General features: G+C 45.0%; 3 protein-coding genes across 11 annotated transcripts; 2 read left to right on the top strand and 1 right to left on the bottom strand.

Moving 5' to 3' along the window:
- Positions 1 to 2,663: 2,663 nt before the first annotated feature.
- Positions 2,664 to 8,369, top strand: LOC4347243 (phosphatidylinositol 4-phosphate 5-kinase 7). 7 transcript variants are annotated; one of them, XR_010735075.1, is made up of 5 exons: positions 2,664 to 3,676; positions 3,859 to 4,087; positions 7,613 to 7,749; positions 7,837 to 7,888; positions 8,009 to 8,369. XR_010735075.1 is itself a non-coding variant. In XM_015795675.3 (3 exons), exons 1-3 carry the CDS (start codon positions 2,814 to 2,816, stop codon positions 4,340 to 4,342), a joined length of 1,257 nt encoding a protein of 418 aa, XP_015651161.1. In that variant the 5' UTR covers positions 2,664 to 2,813; the 3' UTR covers positions 4,343 to 4,656. The 7 variants fall into 7 exon arrangements, 1 of the variants encoding a protein (XP_015651161.1); XR_001548533.3 differs by having other exon boundaries at positions 7,837 to 7,907; XR_010735074.1 differs by having other exon boundaries at positions 7,824 to 7,888.
- A 1,276-nt stretch (positions 8,370 to 9,645) lies between these two features.
- Positions 9,646 to 13,444, bottom strand: LOC4347242 (uncharacterized). The gene is made up of 2 exons (XM_015756331.2): positions 13,153 to 13,444; positions 9,646 to 10,967 (listed from the first exon to the last, which is right to left on the bottom strand). The coding sequence occupies exons 1-2, from the start codon at positions 13,399 to 13,401 to the stop codon at positions 9,816 to 9,818; spliced, it is 1,401 nt and encodes a 466-aa protein (XP_015611817.1). The 5' UTR covers positions 13,402 to 13,444; the 3' UTR covers positions 9,646 to 9,815.
- A 337-nt stretch (positions 13,445 to 13,781) lies between these two features.
- On the top strand, positions 13,782 to 21,273 carry LOC4347241 (uncharacterized). 3 transcript variants are annotated; one of them, XR_001539942.2, is made up of 11 exons: positions 13,782 to 14,417; positions 15,489 to 15,711; positions 15,792 to 15,933; positions 16,016 to 16,213; positions 16,328 to 16,462; positions 16,686 to 16,814; positions 17,610 to 18,013; positions 18,209 to 18,425; positions 18,910 to 19,100; positions 19,511 to 19,810; positions 20,047 to 21,273. XR_001539942.2 is itself a non-coding variant. In XM_015756329.2 (10 exons), the coding sequence occupies exons 1-10, from the start codon at positions 13,880 to 13,882 to the stop codon at positions 19,689 to 19,691; spliced, it is 2,358 nt and encodes a 785-aa protein (XP_015611815.1). In that variant the 5' UTR covers positions 13,782 to 13,879; the 3' UTR covers positions 19,692 to 21,273. The 3 variants fall into 3 exon arrangements, 1 of the variants encoding a protein (XP_015611815.1); XR_001539941.2 differs by having other exon boundaries at positions 19,887 to 21,273; XM_015756329.2 differs by having other exon boundaries at positions 19,511 to 21,273.
- Positions 21,274 to 22,283: the final 1,010 nt, after the last annotated feature.

Genomic DNA, 22,283 nt, shown 5'->3' with positions numbered 1-22,283 from the left:
TGTATTATGTTTGTTCCTAAACGTTTGGCGCCAATACCGAGCTATCGTCAACTCGTCATGAGTTTATTTGCATCACCTCGCACTGACTATCGGATCTTATACTCCCTCATTTTCAAAATGTTTAACACCATTGACTTTTTAGCATATGTTTAACCGTTCGTCTTATTAAAAAAAATTGTGAAATATGTAAAACTATATATGTACATGAAAGTAATTTAACAATGAATCAAATAATATGAAAAGAATAAATAATTACTTAAATTTTTTAAATAAGACGAATGATCAAACACGTACTTAAAAAGTCAATGGTGTGAAATGGAGAGAGTACTTCATGACAAAGTACCCGACACTATACCGTGAAATTGTATCTGCCAGTGCATCCGGATGTACTGCAATTTCCTCCCTATTTACATGCACTCTCACATGTGCTCGGCTTGCATACTCTTGTTCTAGTACAGAAAACTGCACATTATGCTTCGTATATGCGAGATCGATCGATGCATTGCTGTTCAATTATTCTCGCCAATATGTGCGAGGAGAGAAGACAAGAAATACAATTCCTCAGATACATTTTTGGCTAGTCAGAGCATGTGCAACAGTGCAAGATGATGAGAAATCGAGGGCCACCAAAGAAAGAAATCAAAGATGCATGGTCCATTGGTCCATGACTCCATGGGGGTTAAAAAGGCCACATGATTTGTAGCGCAGGGATGTACGTATAAAAAGGATTACGCTGCCTTTTTCTCTCCCTCTCGTATGGTTGAATCTGAATGAGTGGTGCCTGCAAAATTCAGGTATATGATGTGGCCCATCGGTGGCCGGGTACTCGAATACTCGATGCACATCGCTGTTTGTCTCTCTCTTTCTTTCTCATGTTACAGCCATGTCGAAGCACCGTTTGTAGAGTCCACGAAAAACGGGAAAATGCAGTGCGGACAGAGCATGTCATCTCATTTTCCTCCTGCCCAAATCAGTTCGGAGACTCATTTTCATCTTTGCCCAAATCAGGTTAGGGACGTGACATGCTTACCCAATAATTGCTGCCAAGTGCCAGCCAATAATTAGGTTTGTATGGTTTACCAGTAGTATCACCCATATGCCTACGTTTCTAGAACGGGAGGAGAAGAAGGCCTAAACAATTCACCGATCGAGGTCGGCGCCCCCAAAGTCTACTACACAAAAGCTGGGAGATGAGACCTCCTATACCGCTATACAGCTACTCAAAAGCTGGGAGTATATTACTAGGAATCGTAAAGTAGTAACACGCTGCATAGTCCAAAGCGGCGAATTCGCCCATGGATTCGGCTGCCGCCCTGAAACGCCCGCGCGCCGGCGCCGCGATATGCCGCCCAATTAGCCCCATCTAACCCCAACCACCCATGCCGCCATCGGCTGCTGCCGAAACGCTCGATGTCTCGGTCGCTGATACGTCGAACGTCGTCATACGTGCAGGACGGCGACACGGCGTGCAGCGCGGCGCGGGGGCGTCGCGGTACGCCTCGCACGTCTCGAAAGGTGGCCGAGGAGTGTCCCGGATCGCGGCATATATGGGGCGGGCCTGCCTAGCGGCTCGCACCGCACATGACGTGAAATCATCACCATCACGCCGAGTCGCGCGGATGACCGGGACGGCCGGACGGCCCGGATCGGCGTACAGCTGCTCAAGGCCCGGGGGGATGAGTGGATGACCGGTTCGGTTTGTGGCTGGTCGCGCGGTTTCCTTGGGCATCAAGGACCTCCCTTCCAATTCAAAACAGGGTGCTCTTTAAAATACTACTCCTCCATAACAACGTACCAAAATACTAGTACCAAAACGTACCAAAACGGAAGCTGTTTAATTGACCGTGGAATGGTTCTCCCGTGAATGAGCACCCCCGCGTTTCTTTTGCTTGAAGGCAAGCAACGACATGGTTCAAGTTCAACAATCCTCTGCATGATTTTCTCGAAGAACCTGAGCCCGCCCGTGCACGAACAAACCCCACCGCGCGCGCGCGGTACCAGCAAAACCAGTTGTTCCCAACCCTGGTCGCGCCCTCGCGCCGTGCCGTTCACGCCGCCCGCTCTCTCGCGCGCGCGCACACACGTCCAAACCGCCATCCACCCTCGCGCGCCAAACCGGCCGCAAGCCGCCAATTCGCCCAATCCACCCATCCGCTTGGCCCCGCCGCGGCGTCTCGCGCGCCCCCGGCCCGTCCCGTCTACTACGATCTCGTCCCCGGTCGGTCCCAGCCAGCCAGGAAAAAGCGGCCGCCCCGCTCGGCACGTGCCCAAAGCTCGTACGCACCACCACCACTCCTGCACCCCGCGACGCCGCGCGACCCCTCCCCTCCCCGTCTCAGATCCGGAACTCGTGGCTCCCCCCACCTCCCCCCACCCACCAAAACGCTCCAGGATCGGACGGACCAGCCATACACCTCCGCTCCGCGAAGCGCGAAACACCCGCCGGGTCGCGTTCGCGTCGCGTCACGTCGCGAGTACCCCCGCGAGACGCGCCCCCAATACCCTACTACTGCTACTGTACCACCGGAACCGGGCGCGAGACGAGACGAGCCACACAGGTCGGCGCGGCGCGGGGGACGCACGCGGAGCTTGGTCACCTCACCGGCTTCCCTCTGTCCTCCTGCACGGTAGTTATAAGAGGCCTCTCCGCCTCACCTCGCCTCCTCTCCTCTCTTCTCTCCGCTCCACCCACTCCTGCTCTTCTGCTCTTTGTTCGATCTGTGTGCGCGGCGGTCTGGGTTGGGGGGATTTGAAACGGAGGGGAAGAAGAAGATCTGTGGGAAATTGAGGGGTGAGAGCGGCGGAGGCGAGGGATGGATGGGCACGGAGGGGGAGGAGGAGGTGGGGGTGGGGGTGCGGGTGGTGTGGGGAAGCTGACGCGGACGCCCTCGTCGCTGCTGCGCTCGCCGACGGTCCGCAACTGCGCGTCGTTCCAGGCGGTGGTGGTGGAGGACCCGGAGCCCGACGACAAGAAGGAGCAGGCGCAGGCCAAGCCCCCGCCGCACCTGCACCCGCACCTCCTCCGCGCCGCCGCCGTCCCGGCCCACCCGCTCCTCCTCCTCGCGCTCCCCCTCGCCGTCCTCCTGCTGCTCCTCCTCCTCCGCGACGACCACCACCACCTCCTCCTCCTCGCGACGGCCGCGGCTGCCGCGCTCGCCGCGGCGGCCGGAGCCGCGCGGCTCCTCCGCGGGCGCCTGCGGCTCCGCCGCTCCTCGGGATCCGGGTCCGTGCAGTGGTTCATCGGTGACGAGGACGACAAGCCTCAGAAGCGGGACAAGGGGAAAGGCGGGGCGCACGGCCGCGTCGTGCGCGAGGGCGTGGAGTTCTACAGCAATGGGGACTGCTACGAGGGGGAGTTCCACAAGGGCCGCTGCAACGGCAGCGGCGTCTACACCTTCTTCGGCAAGGGCAAGTACGAAGGGGACTGGGTCGACGGCAAGTACGACGGCTACGGCATCGAGAGCTGGGCGCGCGGCAGCCGCTACCGCGGCCAGTACCGCCAGGGCCTCCGCCACGGCCACGGCGTCTACCGCTTCTACAGCGGCGACTGCTACGCCGGCGAGTGGGCCGGTGGCCAGAGCCACGGCATCGGCGCGCAGACCTGCTCCGACGGAAGCTCCTACGTCGGAGAGTTCAAGTGCGGTGTCAAACACGGCCTCGGCAGCTACCATTTCAGGTGAGCGTCTCGCCAAATTTCGTGCTTTATTACTCCATCACAGCAACACACTGTTCCGTTTCATGTCAACTGTTCGATTGGTACACTAATTACTCCTATTTGTTCACATCTTAATTATACTCGGTGAGAAATTTATGCATCTGTATCTAATTTGGAACGCGTGCTACTAAAATTTCTTTCAGAAATGGTGATCGGTATGCTGGGGAGTACTTTGGGGACAAGATCCATGGATTTGGTGTCTACAGCTTTGCCAATGGCCACTGCTACGAAGGCTCCTGGCATGAAGGCAAGAAGCAAGGATTTGGGATGTACACATTCCGCAACGGCGACAAGCGATCGGGGGACTGGGATTCAGGGACTCTGAAGACCCCCCTTAGTCCAACTGATCCTTCTGTTCAGCGTGCTGTACAGGTATATATATACACATTGATCTAACTATCAGCTTATGGGTTACAATTGCAAATTGCTTGTGGTGTTCTAATGGTTGCATTGTACAATTAGGCAGCGCAACTAGCTGCGGAGAACGCGTTTCACCTGCCGAGAGTAGACGAGCAGGTTCACAAGGCGGTCATGGCTGCTAATAGGGCAGCCACGGCTGCTCGGGTAGCGGCGATCAAGGCGGTCCAGAACAGGATGGATGGGAAATTCTGTGATACCTATGTGTGAGTGAGTGTGTGGTGAAGAAACCATGGCTTTCCTTCCTTCTAACTGTACATTAGGGTAGCGAAGGACAATAACTAATCGGTTGAGGTTCAGTTCAGACGACCGGAGCAAGCACAACCGCTTGCCCCGAGTCAGAGAGTTCAGCAAAGAACGGGAGCCGCCGGGAGAGCGGAGCTGACAATTTTGTTTCGCAAAACAGCTCAGAATCTGCAACATCGCAATCGCGATTGGCGGCCCCCCCTTTCCCCCTTTCTTGCAAGCTGTAAATTGTAAATAGATCCAGGTGTATCAATGCAAGAGTGAGCTTTTTTTCCTCAGTCCCTCTTCTTGCCATTTACTGCATCTTCTATGTTCTTTATTTGCATTACACATATAATGTGGTTGCATCTACTACTACAATTCCATTGCCTCTCCAGTCTAAATCTTGACCGCTTGAGGTTGTACTCCCATGTGCAGTGATTCTCCATTTGCAAATGGTACATGGTACTGCACATGGGAGACTGTAAATTTCTTTCTGGTCCTGCAACTTGTAACTGTGATTAGTAGGACCCAAGGTACTATTGTAATTTGAGCACTCTGTGTTGCCTATCCATTCCCTGCATCTGTGCCCACTGCATTTTTTTCAAAACTCGGGGCGATTCATAGCTTTGGGTCCACTTGCTGCTCCAGATTTTTGCACCAGAAATATGAATTCTGGTGACGAATTATGCAAGTGTCAAGCTGGCACAATGCATTGCTGTGTGCTGGGACTGGGAGCCGCTGTCGCTGTAATGTTCTTGCATCAGGACACTAATCCTAATCGGCAACCCCATTACATTATGTTGAGATGTCATTCCATGTCAGATATCACAATTATTCTGGATGTTTTGTCGTTGTTCTTACGTGTTGATCTTCGTATCATGTTATGTTGTCATTACTCCAAAATATACTTGGGGAACAGGGTGCTGATAAAATGGTTTGACCTGTAAAATGTCGAATTCAGAGACATTGGACATATAAACATAAGCCCATCTCTGCTGTATCCTAGAAACATTTCACAGGTTCGAGTGTTCGACAGTTTGGTTGTGGCCTCAAGGACAGACCGAACAGGAGCTTATCTCGGAGCTTGCGATTACTTAATTGATCCTGCTTTGATGTGGACGAAACCAGGATTATGTTAATCTTCCACTGTGCTGAAGAGTTAGCAGGACCCAATGCCATTGTTCATCGACCTGGCTTGCTACTGCAACCCAAAACAATTCCTAAATAAAAATCTCATCTAGGGCATCAACTTGTCAGGCTGCATTGAATGAGCAAAGATCCTGTGTTGTTGGAAAGGATAACCTTGTGCTATCTTGTTCAGACTCAAGCCATTATCCAAGCCATTCTTATGCTTACCTCTCACATGTAACAGTAACCTTCCTTCTCCTTTCCCTTCAGAAAGTCACCTCTGCAGATGTTGGCAAGAACCTTCTCTTCTGTTCACTGCCTGCCACTGACTCTGTTCATGGCTGGAGCTTCTGTTCTTCGTGAAGCAAAAAGATGAGCAGCGAGAAGAAATGGCTGCTGGTTTTCTGACTGGAATAGCTTCTTCAGTATATCTGTATGAAAAAGCAAGAGCCACACTTGATCTTTTCCTTTCTTTCCTTTATTCTTCTCTCTGCAGAAGCAACAGGCTCGAGACATAATAATTGGTCACACATAAGCTAATTATAAATCAGGGTGCGAGACTTATGTTTTTGTGAGAGTGATTAAAGTTTAGCTCCACTTTAGTCACTTCAGTGGTGTTTGGTTGGAGAGACTAAAGTTTCAAAAACATAAGTCCCTGTGAGAGGGACTAAATTTAGTCTCTAGTTCCCAAACACCCCCTAACATGACATTATAGTTTGATTATCCTATGTCCAAGGGCTCAATCATCGTGACATGCTGGAAAGAAAAAACTAATATAACTATAAGCATCTGGGACGGCAGCAAAGTGACAACATCATGATGGTCATTTCATTTGAATCTTGCACTGTTTTGTTTCTCTTTCGTGTGTGTTTTCCTCTGCGAAAGAGGAAAAACTCTCATCCTGTTTGTTTCATGATGCTCGCTTGCGTAGGAAGCGAGGTCATTTGCATGGACCATTTCTCATCCCCTTTCTTTACCGGCCTAAAAATCTCATTCCCCTCTGCTTTTGCAGTTTCAAACAAGGCGTCTATGCTAATAAACATCACATTCAGTAGCTGTCAAGTGAGGTACTGAGGTGATAGCCATATATCCTGCAAATATTTTTCATCTCCATCGCGTCATATGTACATACATGCACCATGTTGCCCAGATACTCCGATATGGATATATATGGATATGCCTATATATAATAATAATTTATAAAAATAATATAATAGGAAAAAGATAGAAAATGTTGTTTTCAAATCCAAAAGATGTGTCTATTCAATTTATAATCGGGGAAGTAACATATTTCCTTTGTCCCAAATGATAAAGTGTATTAGTTTTTACAAGACATTCAATATTGTACTTCGACCATTATTTTTTCCTTTTTTTTGAGCGAACCATTATTTTTTCTTCATAATGTATCATCAACAACTATGAGATTAACATCCCATTAAGGTATTTTCAAATACAAATCTAATGGTATTATATATGTCATTAAACAAATATATTGCTAACTTAATTATTAATCGAAGTTAAAAATATTGATTTATCTAATGTATGCATTGTCTTATATTTTGGACATAGGAGTAGTTAACTGATAACCTTGACTTAGACTTTTTCATACACTTTAAATACATAATGATATTTGAGCTAGAAGTATCGCTGGAGTATCAACGAAGTATCCTTAAAGCATCAGAAATTAATTTATTTTTAAAAAAGCATGGAAATCATCATTCAATACAAATCCGAGTATCCAATACATATCTGTTATGGATACGCCAAATTTTAAAGAGGTATCCGTGTTTCCTACTTCTTTGCATCAGCCATGACATAGGAAATTAATTGATCAATACTATTGTGGTTTAGGAGTAGAATGGAAAAGAAAGCGCCGTAGTGTGTGAGAGCTCCGACAAGTAGTAAAAACCAAGGCAGCCGGCCATGGAAAGGATCGCCTGGCATTGTAGTTTTTCGCTTGTCGCAGCCGTTCAAAGCGCATGCAAGTGTGCAACCACTTTCATAGGAAACACTCTACTTTTCGCCATACTTTCTTTTTTTTTTCCTATGTGATCTCTTCCATATGCTTGAAGATGAAAGAAAGCAAATGGCATGTCTAGTAGTCTAATACTATGATATATGCAGACAGCTTCATGGAGTAGGTGCCGTGTGAGCTTCAGATAAATCATGCAGATTTCTTCAGATTATGTGGGAAAACAAGACTGGTTCGGTCCGCTAGCTCACGGTTGAACGTTGTTCATGTCAAGATGATGATGCTGCAGGTCAGCTTAATTCATAACTGCTTGTATTGATCTTTTTGCCTAATTTTCAGCTTCTTGGTGGTGCATTTGTTCAGCTTAATTTTGCAGATCGGGGTGAGTAGTTGGGGTGGTGCTGGTGGGTAGTGGATCATGGAACCAGGTAACACGGACTCGCTTTGGTGAGTTAAATAAATGAATTGGAGATTAGTCTGACCTGCAAGCCAATTGGACTAGTTATGCATTTCAAATCTTGAGACTTTTTGACTGTTGACATGTACAGATGGATAAAGAGGGGGCTGAATTTGAGCTATTCTGTTGGTGTGGTTTGACATCCAGGCTTCCAGATGAACTGGTTGAGTAGCCTTAATTCCTTGAAGAGGTGCTTGCAGACTACATTGAATTCTGGAGTTGGACAAAGGGAATTTTCAATCCTTCCCTATTACTAGCACTATATTCAAAGGAGTAGAATATACTCTCTCTCTCTCTCTCTTTTGGCGAGGAAAGGAGTGAAATATACTGGGAACCATGTAAACAAATGTGTATCTTTTTTTTTGACATAAGCCCTTAGTTGTCAGTTTGTAATTGCTTTTAAGCAGAGGCTATGGACATGACATGAGTACCAGATTAGTAGTTTGAGCTAATTTTCTTTGCTTAATTATGATAGCTGTAGAACAGTAGGAGTACAGTACTAAGTACTGTAGTTAATATAAGCAGCATCACTCCAGCCCGTACAAACTCAAGACTCAAGAGGGCCAATCAGGAGGCCTGATCATTGCATCAGGATGCGGACTCTTGGGAACGGCACTTGTCATGGGAGAAAAATATGGTCTTGGAGACTGAAACCGTACGTACAATACAATACTCACCTGTGCCATTCTTTTATATGCAAGGTCGGCAACCAACGCTTCAATCATAATACAATTTCGGCAGACAAGGTTAGCATGGTACAACCTTGTCCATATGCAAACCATGCAGCGACAGCCAATTTTTTTTCCAAAACGCAAATCTTGTCTACTAGTAGTACTGAACTACTGATAGATTTTGATCAATTCACCATTTATTAAAGATTTAATCAGACGATGCCAAAACAAAGACAGCGTGAGTTCACCGTACCGGTCTCTTTCTGAGACAAAGAAAAATGAAAGAAAAGGATAAAAAAATGAGTAAAACATGCATGGAGCCATGGAGGGAGGGTGTGAAGTGTGAACTAGGAAAAAGATTGGCATCAAGAGAATATGGGCACATTTAAGCGTGCACTGCCTCGTGTGAATGTGTGATTGAGCCATTGGGTGAGTTGGTTCTTTTGTCGTGCTACGTTTCTTTGATCTCATCATCTTTTTTTCCTAACTGTTTTAGTTGCCCCGGTCTGCAGGATGGTCAGGTGAATGGTGCTAGATGTTAACAGCAGCTTCAGAATTGCGTGCACCGTTGAATGTAACAAGTGATGTTTGTTTCACCTGCAGAACCAGTGGCTCAAGGAGGATTGCCTGAGCCTGACGATTTCTGAATAGCCCCTCATGTCTCTTTCAGAAATCCAAAAGAAAAAAAAAAACTTCTGGTGAGAAGAAAAATTACCCGAAGGATCGTGAATTATCTCAGAGATAGCATGTGATGACTAGTAGTCCAGACTCCAGACATCACATGTCAATGCACATGACACCAGAGAAAACAGTTAGGTAAAAGAAAGTGGGTTAGTGAAATCACAGATTCACAGTAACAGTCGTACCTCCAGCAAAACTGTAATGATATAATTCATTTTTTTGACCACTTGCAGGAAGTTAGAGGCATGAATTTTCTGCTGTTATAAATGCTTTGCTTTAATCACTACAGTTTTGGTGGATTAGTGAAATGGTAGGTATAGAAAACAACTTGAGCAAATAGGGGCCGCAGATTGCTACTTAGGCTACAAAAGTGTAATGGCAGCAAATCCTGAACCATCATATTCGCTTGCACAGCCAAATACAAACGACAATAGAGATGAAGTCACTGACAGGATAACACTATCGCTAGAACAGTACATGCATTTTGAATGCAATTCTGATCAGGCAAATTATTCAAAATTCAATAGCCACATGTGATTGCTGGCATCATTTTTTCCTGAGCTTTGTCTTCATCCTCTCAACCGCGGCTCTCAGCGTCTCATCATCCTTGCAAAAGGTGAACCTCACCAAGTTCTTCCCATCCTCAGGGTTGAGATAAAATACACTAGGTGGTATGGCGACAACACCGACTTCGCGAATCAAATACTCGCAGAACTCAATATCATTGTCGAAACCAAATGGGGTGTGGTCGACCATGACGAAGTATGTTCCACTTGAAGGATAGACAATGAAACCTGCATCCTTGAGTCCGTTGACTAGCAATGCCTTCTTAGCTCCATAATCCCTCCTCAGTTCCTCATAGTAGCTATCTGGTGCTCTCAGAGCTGCAGCTGCAGCTGCTTGCATTGGTGTGCAGGTCGCAAACGTGAGGAATGAGTGTGCCTGCCTTACACCCCATGTCAGGTGTGGCGGTGCGATTGCCCAACCGATCTTCCATCCTGTAAGAGAGAATGTCTTCCCAAGAGAGTTCATGGTCACGGTCCTCTCATACATGCCAGGAATAGAAGCCATTGATATATGATCTGCCTCAAAAGCTAACTTGTCGTAGACCTCATCAGCAAAAAGCAGCACATCATTTTCCTTGCAGAGAGTGGCAATAAACTCAAGTTCTTCCCTTGTAAACATTTTCCCAGTAGGATTGTGCGGGGTGTTTATCATAATAGCTCTGGTGTTCTTCGAGACTGCAGCCTTTAGCTCTTCAAGAGGGACTGAAAAATCTGGAGGACGGAGAGTAATGGCTTTTACGTTGGCACCAGCCATTGACAGGGTAGCCTCATATGAATCATAGAATGGAGCAAACAATATCACTTCATCGCCTGGATTAATTAGACCTAAAATTGTTGCAGCTATAGCTTCTGTGCATCCAGATGTGACAGTAACTTCCTTCTCCGGATCGACTTGCAGTCCGCTGTCCTTCAGGAATCTTTCAGCAATAGCTGAGTTCAGTTCAGGCACACCATATCCTCTTGCGTACTGATTCTTCCCAGCATTGATAGCTTGAATAGCAGCCTCTTTTACAAAGTCAGGGCCATCGAAATTCGGAAAACCCTGGCCAAGGTTTATTGCTCCATGCTTGATGGCAAGCATACTCATCTGTGTGAAAATGGTCGTCTTAAACTTTTCCAACCGCTTTGCAACCTGCAATAGAGAGGAATCAACATAAACCTCAAGGGTATGTATTCTTTGACTATAATTATACTGATTAAACAATGCATATAATAAATTCTGTGTTACTCAAAACCATACAACAATACGTACAGACAATTCCCTATTTGTTTGGTATATTAGGACTGAATTTCTAAAAGAAAAATATTCGATTCTTGTCAGGCAGGTTTCAATGTATTGGGCACTGGACATGAAATTGATATAGTGTGTTATACAGTGGATATTGGTTGACCATAGAAATCACCAAGCCAACATGGAATCTTTATCTTAGATTAACAAAAACATATTATCCAACCTCAGGATTTGAGTCACTGGTCTAACTACTCTTTTGTGTATAAGTTGGTGAGTATACCTAGGACCACTGTCTGGCAGCTTTAGCTCAAAACCCTTACTCAGAGGTTTGGGATAAAGGATTGGTTTCAGATTGAATCTCCTTCTCTTCAGCTGTCCCATGTCATAGCACTGCTTGATTCTTATCTCAGTGCACCTGTTTTTGTAATCTCTTTTGAGGTGGTGAATCAAACACGTTCACAAACATGGCATGGAAATATGGTTCAAATGTTGTTCTCAAGGCGGGTTTCCTAAGGCTGCGAACCCAGAACAAAAAAAAAATCAGGTGTCCAATACATACTAATAAGCTAATTATTGAGTAATATTGTGATTAAGGTAGCGTAACACAGTGAGAAATGGCCAAGCTACCCGGTGTCCGGTGCACCAGGGTAGCTGAACATAGGACTGCCCCTGATAAGGCATCATACTGTAGTGCTAGTGTGCCATATGCCTTTGGTAGAATCTCACAGGAGTTTTCACCCTACCTTCCAAAAAGGAAAAAACAACAGGCTGACAAAAAGTTACAACGATAGCTCTAACTTCGAAGTGGATTTTAAGAGAAACATACATAGTTCTCACTGGAATAATAGAATATGGCATGTATAGGGAAATCAATGAGCTGATTTAGTCAGATATTCAGATGAGTAAAAGGTAGCACAAGAATAGCCAGGTTATTGAACAATGTGAATGGATTGTGAGGACTAACATGGGACCTCAGTATACAGCAGAAGTAGATCATACAAGCATATTTGGACAGAAGAAATGAGGAATACTGTAGCAATGGCATGTAATATGGGTGCAACCATCAAGAATTTGATATCTTGAAGGGAACATGCCACCCCAATAAAACCATTCAGTCACAACCAGCTAAATCAAAACTTAAAAAAGTGTATTACACTATTATGCCTAAACCGTATCCCTTTCTTATGTTAAATTCTGCAAAAATAATCCAAATCATGATTCATGACCTCTTTCAAAAAATAGAAATATAGGGATGGTGCTAATCAGCTGCAATTTTTTCCACAGGAATATACAAATAATTGGAACATTAAACTATGTAAATTTAGTTTAACACATTCTTTTGACTAATGAATGAGAGAGAAACTACACTCAACCATAATCACCAAGGTGTTCTTGATGTTGTAGGTTTCTGCATTTTCTTTCCCCAACAAATGTAGGAGTACATTGTTTTCTTTCTAGATTTCTGCAACATATTTTTTTGAGATCACAAGGTCGATGGCTAGACCCATGTTCATCCACACTCCTGGAATCATGGAGGCTGCGGATAAATTACGACCTCACGGAGTGTGACTACAAATCTACAACAGAGTGTTAGTGTACGTTTCCCCAGGGAACTCTTACTGTAACCCCAGGGCCCAGGGTGCTCTGATGAGAATACAACACTAAATGTAGTATTATCAACACATACAAATGTAATACTACAACACATATTAATGAGCAATGACTACCCTTAAGCAGTTATGCTTACTACGTTAGCAACAACAAAATCTGTGATAAATTTCTCCCAATAGTTATGCTAAGTCCTAAATCTGCAGGATACGCCCGAGGCAATGCATAGCATTAGTAATCAGTTAATCACCGAACCTAACTTCAACTATCATCTCAACTACACCGAGGTTATCCTGATCAACACTTCCAGGAAGCACTGCCAGCCACAAAGCTACACATCCAAGAGTACGCAAGCGTAACCACACACGACACTCCCAGTAAAATCTCAGCCACAGAAATCTCAGAACCACAGAGGGAGACAGAGAGAGAGATAGCAATCAAGCTACCAGTGGGGGGGGGGGGGGGATCGCGAATTCACCTGCACAGGCTGCTGCTGCTGCTTCTCCGCCGCCGCCTTGGCGGCGCCGTTCTCGGCGGCGACGGTGGACGCGGAGGCCATGGGGGAGAGCGCCGCGGCCGCCGCCGGCGAGGCCTTCCGGAGCGACGCGACGAGCGAGCGGCGGAGCGAGGAGAGGAGGAAGGAGGCGGAGGAGGAGGGATTTAACGGCATCTCATGCCGCGTCGCGGTCGCGGTCGCGGGCGTGGCGAGAAAGCCGGCCAGATTCATGAGGGGGGCCGAGCAGCAGCAGCGGGTCGAGTCGCGCCGCCACGGGTGGGCGCCGGAGGAGGCGTCGCGAACTTGGCGAGACACGCGAGACCGCACGCGTGGCGTGGGTACTAGTACAGAGTCAGTGACGAGTGGGCCATGGAAATCATGGAGCCCGCATGTCTGTGAGTTAAAGGGTGGGGTTTCGCGTGGAAAGTGTGCGTTCGAATATGCCCGGTTTTTTGGAAGTGAGGGGAGATGGCACTGCAAAGTGTGTGTGTGGCATCGGCGTGCGTGTTGTCATGTGCCATTGAACCTGGACATGTTTTTTTAGTGGACCGGAGCGACTTCCGGCCCAATCAATTTGCTCTCTTCATGGGCCGGAAAGCCCAGAACAAATCGCCTAACCAAAAACCCTCACCTAAACCTCCACCACCACAAGCCGCTCTCCCAACCGGCGGCGACTCCGGCGACCCCCGCGCCGCCGGCGACCGCGACCATGCGCCACCAGGTAGGCCTTCTCTCCCGCCTCCTCCTCCGGCGCCACGTACACCGCCGCTCCAAGCCGGCCACCGCGCCACCCCCGCCCCCGCCCCCGACCCCGCCGCGGCCGCCGCAGAAGCCCGAGCCGGTCTCCATCCACGGGGAGACGTGGCACGACAGCTACGCGTGGATGGGCGCCCTCTCCGACGCCGCCGCCATGCGCCACATGGACGTGCACATGGAGGCCGAGGAGAAGTACGCCGAGGCCTGCCTCGCCGCGGCGGGCGCCGACCGCCTCGCGCGGAAGCTCCAGCTCGAGATGGCCTCCCGCCTCGCCTCCGACGCCTGCACGCCGCCCGTCCGCTGGGGACCCTGGCTGTACTACCGCCGCGCGGACGAGGGCAAGCAGTACCCTGTGCTCTGCCGCCGCTCCGCGGCGCTACACAGCGAGTTCATCTCGTATAGCGACCCCTCTGCCGGATTCGACTTCACCGCCGGGAAGCGCATCGAGCAGAAATTGGTGGATTACAACAAGGAGGCCGAGCGGTTCGGAGGTAACCACCGAAATAAAATTGGGATTGACATAATTCCATTTCGTCTTACCCCGTACATAATAATCTGATTACTAGCGCTCTAAAGTTAGCAGCTGTTTATTTAAGTTTTTTTTTCAGTGAATCTCCTTTTTTATAAGTATATGTAATTCCTCTACTTGGCTATTTACCTTGCAATGGACAATACCTAAGCAGCGTGTTCCACAATATTTTGCTACTGCAATTTAATTCTGAGAAGTAATTAATTGGTTTTCCATTGCTATTTTTCATTGAAGTTATAGTATTTATTCAGTTTACCTTCAAAGAGTAGGGTTTTTTTTTTTTAGTAATTTGTAAGCTTCGATAACATGCTATGCTTGTTAGATATTCTTTACCTGCCTATTCTTGTTACCTTCTCATCTTTGATAGTTCACCCTGCGGACTATGTAGGCACTTAAAGTTTAGGGCCTTGTAAAGTTTGAAAGTTGTTACTGCTTAGTATTAACTATTTTTGGAAGATTATAATTGCATAATTCTTCTTTAGTTGATGTGTCACATATTGTTGTTTCCTAACCATGACCACAATACTTGATTTTGTCCTGACTTTGAAATTTCTAGTGCTATTATGTTGTCATATTACTCTACTATTCTGGTACCAGCTTATGACCTACGAGTGTACCAATATTTACGGTTATTAAGCACCGAGTGAAGGCTGGGATATTTTAAAAAACAGGTTGCTCCCCAGCTTTTCAATTGAAAGTTAAATTAAGAAGGCTGAGATTTTTTTTTGGGATATACAATCTTTTATGGGAGATCGTGTAAGCATATTTTGGTGCATCAGCATCATTCCAATGTTCCAATTTGCCTGTATGGGATGTTTTGCAAAATAGATGGAGACCTGTATGGAAGTTTTAAAATTTGGTTTACATACTCTTTTGGAACACATCACTGCATAATGGAGATATGCAATACTACAGTTTTGGAAGTAGACAATTGTTCAATCTTTTTAGTCCTAAAGTGGGTGCTCAGAGTCAGTTAATCATTTTTTCTTGGTTATGTAGTTCTAAAAAGCTATATCCTATGCTTCATATGCAGGATACTCATACGAGGAACTGTCTGAAGTGTCCCCAGATCACCGGTTCATTGCATACACTATGTATGATAAAGATAAGGATTCCTTCACTTTAATGGTCAGGGACCTAGTGACAGGAACTCTTTGTGATAAACCTCGTGCTGACCGGGTCTCAAACATATCCTGGGCTATGGATGGGAAAGCACTGGTTTACATTGTTACAAATGAGGATAGGAGGCCATATCGGTTGGTGGATCTGTTCTCTTTTTGCTATGCATTTTTCTCTTTGCTGCACTCAACTATATCTTTAAATTTTGTCTGTGTAGGCTGTTTTGCAGCATTATTGGATCCAGCAAGGATGATGTTCTCATGTTGGAAGAACCTGATGAGAATATTTATTTAAATATCAGACATACCAAGGATTTTCGGTTCATAACGTTAAATGTTTTTTCAGACACTCACTCAAAGGCACTTTTTCTTGTGCACTATACCTGTAATATTGTTAGTTGTTCTTCTCTTCACTTTCTCATGCTCGATTAACCTTTTCCAGGTATATTTGATAAATGCTTCTGATCCCCTGTCCAGAATGAGATTGGTTTGGGAAGGTGAATCCCAAGTTCATTGTATTGTTGAACACCATCATGGACGCCTATATTTATTTACTGATGCTTCAAGAGAAGGCACCCCTGTTGATTCTCATTATCTAATGCTGTCTGATGTGGAATCTCCTGGGCCGAAGAGCTGGAAGGTGTGAAGTTTGCCATATTAAATTAGTCTACTCTGAATGCACACATCAGCTCAGGATTAGTTCGCATTAGTGACTTTGTTTAATCTATTTGAACCATTTTAATGTTTGCATCAGGATGTTTTTCTTGAAGAACCAGGCGTTATTCTTGAAGATGTTGACTTCTGTGATACTCACATGGTGCTTGTTCTGAGACAAGGCAGAAAGCTGAAGCTCTGTTCAGTAAAGTTACCTTTCCCTGAACACATCAGAGTAAGTCAATTGTTGTTCCTTATCTATATACAATTCAAGCTGAGAAAATTTACTCCTTAGTTCTTGGTGGAATTCTATACACCCTCACAGTCTGCTGCTCTGGTGTTCGATGATAACATTGGAAATCTTTTCTGCTTATTTAATTAATGAAATCCACAGTTATTTTGCCTATTGGATGCTTGATACTGTTTTTATCTTTGGATACTTGTTTTCCATGTATCAGGTACCTGCTCGTCTGTCAGATTTCCATCCATTTGACTTGTCTCTTCCAAATCATGTGTGTCAGATTTTACCTGGCCCAAATTACGATTATCGTTCCTCAACAATGCGTTTCACAATATCATCACCTGTGGTATGGACATGTGTTATTTATTTATCTCATCCTCTCTAGTTCACTTATGCACCTTTTGTGGCTTTTATTCACAAAGCCATAAAAAGTCCTGTTGATTAGAAAATGCTGAGTTGCTTTACTTGCACTTTTTGTGTGAATAACATCCTTTCTTCTCCAACTTTCCAATCTATAAGCGCATCCCTTCTTTTTTGTTGAGATGACTTCTTATCTACTTCCATGGCTTATTACATTTTTTTTTCTTTGCTATGTTGCTCAATCATTTGCATGAATGGTAATATGAATTAGCTCTGGTTATTCTGGAATATGTTCTTGAAGATTCTTTTTGGTTATAAAGCAACATTATATGTGGATAATGTTATGACAGAGGAAATTTATCCTTGAAACATAAATTGTTTGGTTCAGCCTAGTGCTTTTTCCTTACGCACTTGTAACATTCTCAATATCCCCTCTGTTTTTTGTGCTTCCCTCTTTATGTCAGCCTTATCATGTTACATTTTCAACTGCATTATTGTGTTTTTATTTGGAATTTAGTGCCATGCCTTTATAGGATTGTTAAGTGATAACAGTTTGGTATTTCTCATGATGTTACAGCAATCTGCTTGCAATGTGCATTATTAGGATATTTAGTTGTGCTTGCAATGATGTCATTGCTTGTGGCATCATAGCACTAAAATTTCTCAACAATGTCGGTGGCTCCTTTACTTATCATGCTCTAGAGAACTCTAATGAATTAGATTATATTCATGCTTGTTGATGCATTCTTTTTTGGACAACTTTATGATCATGTCATTTTAGATGCCTGATGCAGTTGTTGACTACAACTTACCGAATGGTAAGTGGCGAATAGTGCAACAGCAAAACATGCTTCATGAAAGAACGAAAGCACTATATGGGAATGCTTTTGCTGCTAGTATGGTTAAGCCATCTTCAAAAGGAGGTGATTTGTCAAGTGAGGACTTTGGAGATTGTGATTGGAATGAACTCTCTGAATACTATGCTTGTGAGTACTATGATGTTCCATCAAAGGATGGAGTTTTGGTTCCACTTACATTAGTATATTCGCAAAAGCACAAGCAAGAGGGAAATCCAGGGTTACTTCATGGACATGGTGCTTATGGTGAGATTCTGGATAAGCGCTGGCGCAGTGAGTTAAAGAGCCTACTTGATCGTGGCTGGGTGATTGCATTTGCTGATGTCAGGTATGCCTATTATATTTTGTTAAATTGAACATAACCATCTCAACCTCTTGAAATAACTGACAAATGCTAGCTCAAAGCTGTACAAGTACGAGAAATTGTTTATACATTTGTTGCATCAAGGAATGTATCAGCTTTTGTCTTCTGAATTTTGACGCACAAATAATTGTGTCAACATAACAGCACATCTTTTTTCAGGGGTGGTGGAGGTTATGGGAAGAAGTGGCACCAAGATGGTGCACGTACAAAAAAGATGAATTCTATATATGATTTTATCTCTTGTGGTGAGTTTCTTCTTGAGAAGGGTATCATAAAAGAAAATAAACTTGCTGGATGGGGATATAGTGCTGGAGGACTTCTGGTGGCTTCAGCAATTAATACTCGGCCCGATTTGTTTCGTGCTGTCGTTTTGAAGGTATTTATGATTAACTGATTGGCTTGTGTAGAAATCATTAGCTGATTTTCAAGATTACTTTCTTATTTTCTAGTCTATGGTGTTATTCATCAATGCACGTGGGAACTAGGAAGGATTTTCAAGTCATTTTGTCATTATATATGTTTGCCCCAAATCAAAATTGTTCTAAATTTTAGAACATTACAATTGGTTTAAATTGCTGCAGATTGGCATCACAAATAGTTCACATAGTCCACACATCACGAACTCTTCTTTTATGTTGTTTCTTTGTCATTAAAAGATGTGACAGATGAAATCAGTTAATGAAGCATTTTAAGTAACAGATTATCCATAGGGAACTTTGTGTTATCAAATTCTTCATCAAGTTTGGGATTGCTGTATTAGTTATCCTTTCCCTGTAATCTTCAGTTTGTACTATTACCACTGATCTTGTTATTTATACCAATGGCCCATCATGATTCATGACTTACATTTTGTCCCCCAGGTCCCTTTCTTGGATGTTTGCAATACTCTTCTCCACCCTATTCTACCTCTTACAGCTATTGATTACGAAGAGTTTGGATTTCCTGTGGACCATGAAGAGTTCCTTTCAATCAGGAAGTATTCTCCTTATGATAACATCCAGAAGGATGTTCCTTACCCAGCAGTGTTTGTGACATCATCATTTAATACAAGGTACACTTTTCTTTGTGGGTACTTACTACCCCCATCCCCTTCTGAAACCTCTGCAGCATAATGCACAATAGCTCAACAACTTGATATTTTTTTATTTTATGTATGACTTACTACCTTCTACTTCCTCCGTTTCACAATGTAAGTCATTCTAGCATTTCTCATATTCATATTGATGCTAATGAATCTATATAGATATATATGTCTAGATTCATTAACAACAATATGAATGTGGGAAATGTTAGAATGGCTTACATTGTGAAACGGAGGGAGTAGCATTGAAGCTTGTAATATTTACAACATAACCTTAGACTAGATAAATAGAAAAGATAACTGGCTAATGGCTATTGCAAGTTTGCTTCTGTAGTTCTGTTGTCCTGGACATGAATATGTTTTGTGGTTGAAAATGGTAGGTTTGGTGTATGGGAAGCAGCTAAATGGGTCGCAAAAGTCCGAGAAGTTACTCGCTATGATCCAGAGCGGCCTGTAATTCTCAACTTGACAACAGATGTTGTAGAAGAGAGCAAGTATTTGCAAACCAAGGAATTAGCATTGGAGACTGCTTTCCTAATTAAAATGATTCATGATACATGAACATCTTGTTTATCTCTTTGAATTTAAACTCATTGCCCAAAGATGGGGAGCACATGTTACAATGTCAGGCCTCTCTTTTCAGCAATAGTCTGGAATCAACTGATTGGAGATTATCTGAGGTACCACACTTCTATTTCGTACTTTTTTTTTTCTCAGAATGTCCTGGGGGAAAATCATATGTGCATATCCCTACAGTTTATGAGATAGTTGCACGCTCACAATTCATCAGTCTCAGTTATATGGTCTGATGATTTGGAAGCCAAAATTCCTGTCTACTGGAGATCGTCTGACTCTGATCAAGTCTGTCCTGTTTGCCTTGCCGGTGCACTACCTCTCGGTGCTTGAGCTGCCACAGTGTTCGATCAAAGAGATTAATAGAAAGTGTCGGGGGTTCCTGTGGAAGGGGCAGGAGGAGGTGAGTGGCGGACATTGTTTGGTGGCTTGGAAAGCGGTTTGTATGCCGTTTGAAAAGGGAGGGTTGGGTATAAAAAGCCTGGACTTCTTTGGCAAAGCGCTTCGGCTCAAGTGATTGGCTAAGAAGGGTGAGCAGCAAGACCGGCCTTGGACAACAGTTGCGACTGTGGAGCCGAAAGATCTGAGAGACCTCTACTACTCAGCATCACGGCAAGAGGTAGGAGATGGAAAAAACACGAAGTTTCGGCTTGCGGACTGGTTGCCAATGGGAAGCATAAAATCGAGGTTCCAGTTGATTTTCAGCCATGTGGAACGCACCGGCTTGACAGTGGCTCAGGGGTTGAGGAACCACAGGTGGGTGTGTGACATCAAAGGTGCGCCATCTAATCGAGCCATCGGGGAGTATTTTCAGATTTGGGATGCAGTCCAGGAGGTGCAGGTGCAAGGGGGAGAGGAGGATGTGACTGTTTGGAAGAGGGCTGCAAATGGGAAGTTCACCCCTGCTTCGGCTTACGAACTGTTCTTCATGGCAAATACAGAAGCGAGATGTGGCAGTCTGATTTGGCACACTAGAGAACCTTCCAAAGTGAAATTTTTTATGTGGTTGGCCGAGAGGGAGGTGTCTCACGGCCGACAATCTCACCAAGCGAGGATGGCCACACCAACAATCCTGCCCCCTCTGCATGAGCAATGACGAAGATTGCGAGCACCTCTTTGTCTCCTGTCCTTACACTTCAAATGTCTGGAGAAAGATCAAGGGTTGGATCGGTGCCGGGTTCCAGCTGCCGGCAGAGCTCGGATTGGACCTTGGAGATTGGTGGTTGGAGTGGTGGCAGGTCTTTCAAACCAGCCAGAGGAGCGCATTTGACACTTTAGTGCTGCTGGTCTGTTGGATGATTTGGAAGGAAAGAAACGCTCAGAGCCGAACAGCGGGGTTCCTGTTTGGCGCAATTAAAGATGAAGCGGCAATCTAGAAAGAAGCTGGGGTTTTCAATGTTTTAGGAGAGTAACAACCTTCTGTAACTTGTTTTTCTTTTAGGAAGTTGCTGCGATGGCAACATCCTTTCACTTCGACAGCCTCTTGTCGAAGTCTGAAACTTGTATATGTGTAAATACCCCTTTTCTTAAGTAAATTTGGTCCGCCTATCTTAGGCCGGCCTGGCTAAAATATGGTCTGATGATCTGATCTGCTATCACGAGGGCAGTTCTGACGTCCAACAAGTCCACAACGCATGGTATCTGCTACCAAGTGCTGCCCATGATTCCTTGTTGGTAAAATTTATCTTTGTTATGCTGCTACCATTGGATCATTTTCAATTCTCAGTTGCTTATCTACACAATGAAATTGATGTTTTTTTACCTTCGTTTTTCAATCATGGAATTGATATTTAATATCTCATGTGCTAGATGATGCCTCATGCCCTCACCTGCTCATGCTCGTTTCCATGTCAAGTTAATAGTACTACCAAAATTTACTTATGCTATGTCATATATGAAAGCTGATTTGATATAACTGGTTGCTAGGGGGAACAAAGCTCTTGCACACTTGGCTTGGAGCATTAAGGCAATTGCACCATAACAGAAGCGGACCAAAATATACCTTATCTAGTTATCTGGCTGCTTGCACCACACTATTGTTTTATCCTTCTGTTCTTAAAATCTGCATCTTATGACTGCCCAAGTGATAGCTATGACCTTGTGGGTCAGGTGAATTTAGCGTCATGAAGTGGATGGAACAGTTGGACACTACTTGAATGACCATATGTCCCTGCTGATATGAAGGCTGTAACAAAGCACAGGTTGGAAATCTGCTGCAGGTTGTGACAGCACTGCGTATTGGAAATTCAGTTGTTAGACTTTGCTCTAGGATCACCTAGGTTAGATCTAGTCGGGTGGTTCTATTTGGGATTGATGTTTGAACTATAGAGATTGAAAACGGGAGAGGGTTTAGATAGACCGACCGGTTGAGGAGTTCGTGGAGGAAGAGGCGCCGGACATCGTCGTTGTCGTCGCGGCTTGACGTGGATGCGACGCCGGTGAGGTCGACGGCGATGACGGCTGCGGCAGTGGTGGTCGTAGACGTCCCGGCGATGAGGCGTGGCGCGGCGGTGGCGTTTCCCGTCACTGGCTGCGCCCCCTCTCGATCGGATTAGGGTTTTGTGGGGTGGAGTTGGCGGC

The sequence above is a fragment of the Oryza sativa genome, chromosome 9 (assembly GCF_034140825.1).
Source record: "Oryza sativa Japonica Group chromosome 9, ASM3414082v1".
Taxonomy (NCBI): Eukaryota; Viridiplantae; Streptophyta; class Magnoliopsida; order Poales; family Poaceae; genus Oryza; species Oryza sativa.
Note: the sequence above shows the minus strand (reverse complement) of the source record. Positions and strands in the feature narration are given on the sequence as shown.

Bases quoted from the DNA above. Each gene is read 5' to 3' on its own strand.
- LOC4347243 (XM_015795675.3), top strand. From the start codon at position 2,814: ATGGATGGGCACGGAGGGGGAGGAGGAGGTGGGGGTGGGGGTGCGGGT. The intron at 3,677-3,858 runs GTGAGCGTCTCG...AATTTCTTTCAG, and splicing joins CTCGGCAGCTACCATTTCAG to AAATGGTGATCGGTATGCTG. The intron at 4,088-4,177 runs GTATATATATAC...TTGTACAATTAG, and splicing joins CTGTTCAGCGTGCTGTACAG to GCAGCGCAACTAGCTGCGGA.
- LOC4347242 (XM_015756331.2), bottom strand. From the start codon at position 13,401: ATGAATCTGGCCGGCTTTCTCGCCACGCCCGCGACCGCGACCGCGACG. The intron at 10,968-13,152 runs GTGAATTCGCGA...TCTCTATTGCAG, and splicing joins AGCAGCAGCAGCCTGTGCAG to GTTGCAAAGCGGTTGGAAAA.
- LOC4347241 (XM_015756329.2), top strand. From the start codon at position 13,880: ATGCGCCACCAGGTAGGCCTTCTCTCCCGCCTCCTCCTCCGGCGCCAC. The intron at 15,712-15,791 runs GTTGGTGGATCT...TTGTCTGTGTAG, and splicing joins GAGGATAGGAGGCCATATCG to GCTGTTTTGCAGCATTATTG. The intron at 18,426-18,909 runs GTATTTATGATT...TTTGTCCCCCAG, and splicing joins TTCGTGCTGTCGTTTTGAAG to GTCCCTTTCTTGGATGTTTG.